Here is an 8,270-nt window from a genome sequence, read left to right on the forward strand (position 1 = left end):
TCCACCGATAAACCACATGTTTTGGTGCTTCAAGAGAGAGCCCGACATGTAAGTCCCCTTATAATACCTCGTCTCTATTATGTTGGTATAATGTATCTCTCGTTCTAAAAAAAAAAAAGTACAAACTAACTAACCGTGCAAATACTAGAATAATTTATTAATTTGAGGCATATGCAACACATTGACCAATCTGATTCCTTGGGTCCAAGAAATCCTGAGTGGACCCCTCCACTTCCTTTGTTGCCCCAAGGAGCTACGCTTGAGACCCTTCTGTGTTGGCCAAGTGTCTACCCTTGTACGCATGCCACGTGCCTCTCCAACCACTACTTATGTTCCCGCTTCAGCTACTCCCTACTCCTACAACACCTTTCACTTCCAAGTTCAAACATGAATTCCCCAAAGCACCACCACTGCGTCACTTCCCTCAAAACCCTAACCCCCCACATCACCTGCCTGGCGCTCCACCGTAACCTCCTCTACGCCGCATCCCTCAACCTCATCAACGTCTTCGACCTCTCCCACCACTCCCACATCGACGCCTTCAACCAAAGCCCCGCCTCAGGCTTCGTCAAGTCCATCGCATTCAGAGCCTCAAAGGTCTTCACCGCGCACCAAGACTGCAAGATTCGCGTCTGGCTCATCACCCCCTCCAAACGACACCGTCTCCTCTCCTCCCTCCCCACCGTCGCCGACCGCCTGCGCCGCTGCATCGTCCCCCGCAACTACGTCAGCGTCCGCCGCCACAAGACCACCCTCTGGATCCAGCATTGCGACACCGTCTCCGGCCTGGCCGTCAACCACACCCTCATGTATTCCGTTTCCTGGGACAAGAGCTTCAAGGTTTGGGACCTCTTCAGTTACCGCTGCTTGGAGTCCGTCACGGCGCACGACGACGCCATCAACGCCGTGGCCGTCGGCGGAGACGGCACCGTCTACACGGCCTCCGCGGACGGGAGCATCAAGGTCTGGAGGAGAGGCAACGAGGCCAAGCGGCATGCGTTGGTGAGCAACATAGGGAAGCAGAAGTCGACGGTGAATGCGCTTGTTTTGGATGGTGACGGCACGGCTTTGTTTTCCGGCGGTTGCGACGGCGCCATCTGCCGGTGGGTGTGGGGGGGAGAACGACGTGGTGAAGATGGAGACTTTGCGGGGTCACGGTGGGGCCATATTGTGTCTGATCCACGTGGCGGGATTGTTGGCGAGTGCGTCAGCGGATCTAACGGTTAGGATCTGGCGAGGTCAAAGAGGGAGTGGTGGGTATTGTTGCAGGGCGGTGTTGGAAGGGCACCAGAAACCGGTGAAGTCATTGGTGGCGTTTTCTGGTGAGGGAGACTCCAACGGCGTCGTTACTCTCTTCAGTGGAAGCCTTGACGGGGAGATTAAGGTCTGGGAGGTCTTTGCTTTGCTTTGAATCTGCTGCATTCATTTTCCCTACCAAGATCACCATTTAAAAACTACAATATTATTACAACACGTACGTTAAAAGTTATAACCCTCACACTAATATTGTGTGGGTTTGCAATATATATAGGATGAATCATGAAACGCAGACCCTATGTAACATGTGCTTTTCTTGTGTTCATAAAATCACTCTTCAAACCTGTTTCCTAAACTTTATTCCGTGTCACTCATATAATTTCCCATTCCAAAGCCTTGTTACTAGAACTGTACTATAAATAAATAACTAATTAATGCATATAATTTCTATACATTTTTTCACAAATTTTATTTTATTTTATTTTTATGTATTATTACTGTGCAGCATCGTATGGACACACAATAAAAGCGTGAAAATAAATGCATTCAAGCATATTAAATTAGGTATTTAGGTTTGAGTTGTTAAAATATATACTTAACACAATGACTTTGAGTATTTTGTCAAAATATTTGGAGAGCTTATATGATCATCTTACTAATTTATAAGTTCTTTTTCCCCAAAATAAATTTGTTTCCAAGTACGTTAACTTATTTCAAAAACTTATAGTTTATTTTCATTAATTAAAATAATTAAGTTAATTGAAGTAATTTATAAAAAAAATTTAATTTTTTTTATCATCATTAATTAATTTGAAATCATTTTTTTTATTTAAATTTTTAACTAAGTAATCATTTTGTCTAGATGTTAATCTTATCATTTAACTTATTAACCAATATTATTGAATACTTTTAATTCAATCAATTAACTTATAAATTTTTTACTTTTAATTAATTTATAGTTTGTAAGCAAATTTTACCGAACATAATACCTAATCATAATTTATCTTTACATTTGAGTAGTGCAGGTATATTAATATAGATAAAAACTGAAAGGTATGAAATATTAGCACATTGTAAGAATGAGTGTTGCGTTTTTGTTTAGTTTTAAATCATTTTATTAGTTATTTAATTAATTATTATATCAACCAATAAAATAATAAAACTATAAATTATTAATGTACCTTTTTTTATCGATGAGAATTATAATGAAGTAATAAAATTTGAACCTAGGTTTGGCTTCCATTCCTAATGTTCTTGAAACTTTCTTACTAAATAGAATTGCCCGTTAATTAATATATAATTGATTATCAAGCCTAAGAGCAAGTTTACGGGGCAGTGTTGCTTCTTACTTTTCCTTTAAGCAACATTTCATAACATAGATGCCGCCATGCATGATAAACGAAGAAAAAAGTGGGTTCATTTGTACGGAAATCATCAAAAAAAAAAAAACAAAAATTGAAGAAATTTGTTTGTCCAGAATTTGAAGGATAGATGCCATAAATTAACAACGACATATGCAATAAGTCATGCATCACATACTATGCCTTAATTAAAATTACAATATAATATTGTACTGGATAGGGTTAAATATTTTTTCAAGGCGAATATCCTTTTTATAGCTGAATACTATTTTCAAGGCTAAACACCTTCTAATGACTTTAATATCCTTCTTTCGGACTTGTTGGAATGCAAGCATAATCCCACATCGTTCAAACAAGAGGATGAACATGAGTTTATATACACACAATTGTCTCCATTAGTTGAGAGACCTTTTGGGTGATATCTAAAAGCAAATCCGTGAGGGCTTGGACCCAAAACAGATAATATGTCACTAATGTGGAGACATGTGTATATGTGTGGTAACTTCCATCGGTCCTCAATAGGACTAAGTGCCTTTCACTACAAGAAAATGACGATTTTGCGACGGTTATATGACCTACATTGCGACGGTTATAACTGCCGCAAAGACAACATTGCGACGGTTTGGGAACCGTCGCAGAGTCGTCCGTCACCAGGCAATTTTGCGACGGTTATCAGAACCGTTGCACAAACCGTCGCAAAATTGGAATTGCGACCGTTTCATCAACTGTCGCACCAAATGCCTCTATATTAACATTGCGACCCTTTCATCAACTGTCGCACCAACTGCCTCTAAATTAATATTACAATCCTTTTTTTAACAGTCAAAAATTATAATTTTTTTTTATTTTAATAAATTTATTAATGTAACAATCCTCATATTTGGCCTTTCAAGGATTTTATTTCACGATATTTCACTGTTTAGCATGTTTTATCCTTACTTGTGCAATTTCTGGGAAACTTCCCAGAAGGTCACCCATCCTTGTACTACTCCAGGTCAAGCACGCTTAACTGTGAAGTTCTGATGAGTAAGCTACCGAAATGTATATGTATGTTGTCAGTATAACTTGTACAGATTAATTCATTTAAGTTATCCTCAAATATACAATCTCATATCTGCATTATAATAATAATATATAATAATTTTATATTACAAATAATAATAATAATAATAATAATATATTTAGTTATTCTTTATTTATATGTACTTACTTTTATAATTAACATCTACTTATTTCGATTTAAAATTATAATTTAAATTATTTAAATTTTTTAATTTATAATGATAATATAATTTATAAAATTATAAATATTTATTTATTACATACTTATAAATTATTTTAATATTTTAAATAAATTATTAATTAATTTAATATATTTATTTACCTTAAATCAAACATATAAAATTCAAAAAAAAATGTATTTATCCTTGTTTTATTTTCTAATTATCAACTATTAATAAAATACTAACTTAAAATCTTATCTAATTATATATAATATTCTCATATCAAATTTAAAACCAAGTATTAGTTATACAAAAATATTAAGATCATATAGTAAATTGTCAATAAGATTTTAGTTAAATAATTTAAAATAATTAATGTTTTAATTATATTGTTAATTAGAAAATAATTTATTCTAAAACTAATTAATTTTTTTATATTAATTATTAGTAAAATTTAATAATTTTTAAATTAACAATTAATTGGATCAATGAAATTCAACACACACGATGAGTTATTGAGCGGAATAACTTTACCAAGAGTTATTTTGTAAGTTATCTTAAATCAAACATATAAAATTCAAAAAATATATTTATCCTTGTTTTATTTTTTAATTATCAACCATTAATAAAATACTAACTTAAAATCTTATCTAATTATATCATAATATTTTCATATCAAATTTAAAACCAGTTCTTACATTTTCAACAAATATAAATTTTTCTAAAATATTTCATCAATAATATAGTTTTTCCTACAAAAATTTTCTCATCAAAAATATAAATTTTCTGACAGATTTAATTTTGTTTTTATAAGAAATCATCTTCGATTAATTTAACATTTTGTATATATGATTTAACAGTAAAAGATTTTCAATTTAACGGTTAAATTTACAAAATTCACATTTAATATAAAGTTATTGAGTTGTGTAACACTTAGTAAAATTTACACTGATGTAATTATAAACCCCCTCATATATATATATATATATATATATATATATATATATATATATATATATTAAATGTGACTTTTACTAAGTATTACACCGCTCAATAACTTTATATTAAATGTGAATTTGGTAAATCCAACTGTTAGATTGAAAGTTCATATCTCTCAAAGATTATATATACAAAACTTTATATTAATCCAAGATGGTTTGATACTTCATTTTTATAAAACAAAATTGATGTCATATATTCATTTTAAAATACACTAAAATATAAACAATTTGATTACCTTCCAGTTGTTGTTCAATTTTAACAAAATTTGATATACACTTATAAAGTGATATGAACTTTCAATTTAACGGTTGGATTTACAAAATACACATTTAATATAAAGTTATTGAACAACATAATACTTAATAAAAGTTACATTAGTATAATTATAACCCCCTATATTATATATATATATATATATATATATATATAGATATATATAGGGACGGATGTACATTTGGAATAGTGGGCACTTGCCCCACTACTATTTGACATATACATAATTTTTTATCTAAAAAAATAATATATTTTAAAAAATAAAAATTATATTCTAATAAAATAAAAATATAGATTCAGAAAAAATGTTTATTTATTTTATATCTATCAAATTTTTGAAAGAAATTAATTCTCATGTAATAAATTTTTTTTTCTTAATAATGAATTAATTTTTTAAAAAAGTTTAATTATAATATATATATATATATGTATATATATATATGTCTTAATATTCACATATATAATGTAATATATTAAAATAAAAAGTTTTTTGATAAAATAAAATTTTTACTATGCATGTTTATCTTTTGTGTTTTTTCTTTATTGTATACGTTGATTGAAAAAATCAAAATAGTAAAATTATATATATTGATTAAAAAAATCAAACTAAGAAAAATCAGAAGATTTATGTTCCATTTAGAATTGTTATTATAAAATATATTTTAAAATATATTATCATCTAAAAATATATATTAGATATTAAAAACATATTTATATCATAAATAAATTAAACTGGATTTTTATAAATTTTAACATATTTATTTTTATATTTTTAAAGAAAGTATATATAAAATTGTTAATAAAATATAAGTTCGTTAAGATAATATACATAATACTTTAAAAAAAAACTTTTAAATTCTAATAAAAAAAATGCTGAAAATTTTGCGACGGTTTATGACTAACTGCCGCAATGTTAAATTTGCGACGGTTATGATTAACTGTTGCAATGTTAAACTTGCGACGGTTTATCATAAACCGTCGCAATGTTAAACAAATTTTGCGACAGTTTATGATAAACCGTCGCAATGTTAAACAAATTTTGCGACGGTTTACGATAAACTGTCGCAATGTTGAACAATTTTGCGACGGTTTTGAAAAACCGTCGTATGAAGGGTCGCAATATCAAAGCGACGACGGTTTCTAGATAACCGTCGCAATTTGTCCGTCGCAATTTATCATTTTTCTTGTAGTGTTTTAAGGACTAAATACCCTTCCTAGAGTCATATACTCATTCTAACCCCCCCTTTTATTATAAACAAATATTTGAGTATGTGCATACCTATCAATAAGTACTTGTAACGGACAATAAATGGTAACATCTTTTATGATTTATTATTATCATTAAATATATGGATAAATATTTTCATTATGAATCTTAATAATATGTAATGTATTCTCACGTAAAGGGAGAATGGCTACCTAGTCATAAGATACACACACAAATTATATTTGAGTGTCATAACACATACTTTAATCCACTTGAAAGATATCATAGCTTGTAGATCGAGAGTATTACAAGCTCTTGAATGATATTACACTATCTTTAAAGTTAATTAATAGTGTCTATAATTTTTGTCAATGCTAACTTAAAATGGACCAAATTGACACTAAAGTGAAAGTTATGTCAAATTAAAGAGTTGATGGTAACATTAGTGTCACAATCTCATAGGTCACCATTTATTACAAACAACTAAAAAGAAAAAAAAAACATAAAAATAGTCTAACATAGTATTATCATGTAGGTAGTTCCTGAATATTCACGTGACAATGTATATGTGAGGAATGGAAAATTGAAAATATAAAGTCCCTTAATGGGATTATAACCAATTCCTATACATATACAAGTACCATACTACAAAACATAAAAGTCCTAGGTCATTGATAAGCAACAACTATATACATATTGCATTAAACATCTCAACAAAAAAATAAGTCATCTCTAGCATGGTGTGCCCTCAACAAGCACTCTAAATGTAATCTTACCTTATTTCTATAATAATATGATCATCGTAGTCCAATAACATGGAAATGTAAGGGTAAGCTTGCATACAAAGAAACCAACATAATATAGAAACAAGAAATCAATTATATAAACATCATCAACATCAACTAATCAACAACAATCATATGTTCAACTTAAAGCTACAACAAACCACATATTTCATATAGCAACTTAATAACATATCATACAACTCAATCAACATCAATATAGACACTTCATAGCACAACAACTCCAAAAAATATCAATATAGACACTTCATAGCACAACAACTCCAAAACATAATAGTTTTTCAACATAGTATATCAACAACACTACTTATCAACACAATATATTAACAACACAACTACTTTATGCATCGTCACACAATTTAAGTAAGAAATCTCTTATAACATAGGTGAACAATCTAAGTGGTTTAACCTTATTGAATCAAACTTAACAATGCAATCTTTTTTTTTTGCTTACTAGATCAACAACAAATTTGGGTACCAATCCACAATACAATGTGATTTCTCAAATTTTACCACTTGCACTAGGTAAGTCTAGTACCAATCGTCAGGTATAGTGTAGCTTGGATATGAGCACGTTACAATATTTACATGCATTAACCAAGTTACATAAGGTATAGCCCACTAACTATCATCACAATATCATGCACCTTGCTAATCATTAGTTAGAGATTTTATCCATCGACTTCATACCTTACTTAATAGGTCACAACATTAATAATATGGTTTGACCTAATCCTAATCTATATCAACTAAGTACTTAAAGAAGACTCAACATTCCACTTCAAGAGACAACAATACTCAAAAAGGGTTTTCAACAATTGAGCTCTTAGAGTATCACAACACATATCCACACAATAAGATATTCAACTTTTAAAACAACATTTCTCCTCTAGTCTTAAGTTAACAACACAATACAACTCAATGCATAATGCATCTTATTAACATAATTCAACACTACAATATGCCTCATGTATATCCCAACTACCATACTACAATTCAACATACTTTTCATATGTTTAGAACACAACATACTATAACAAGTCATACATATTCATTTAACATACTCACGCTCAATGTAATGAACCTGTGTCCAAAGCTCGATGTCATCAAGGCCAAGAGTTCCTTACCCACTCCCAGTGTTGTC

At 30.5% G+C, this 8,270-nt stretch overlaps 1 protein-coding gene across 1 annotated transcript; it reads left to right on the forward strand.

The window, feature by feature from the left end:
• The first annotated feature begins 299 nt into the window (after positions 1-299).
• On the forward strand, positions 300-1,751 carry LOC109800059 (protein JINGUBANG). The gene is given in 2 exon segments (XM_020360740.3): positions 300-1,109; positions 1,111-1,751. Coding segments are annotated over 2 exon segments (1,023 nt in total). The 5' UTR covers positions 300-387; the 3' UTR covers positions 1,412-1,751.
• The last annotated feature ends 6,519 nt before the right edge of the window (positions 1,752-8,270 follow it).

This window comes from Cajanus cajan, chromosome 5, assembly GCF_000230855.2.
Source record: "Cajanus cajan strain Asha chromosome 5, NIPB_CcT2T_4, whole genome shotgun sequence".
Classification (NCBI taxonomy): domain Eukaryota; kingdom Viridiplantae; phylum Streptophyta; class Magnoliopsida; order Fabales; family Fabaceae; genus Cajanus; species Cajanus cajan.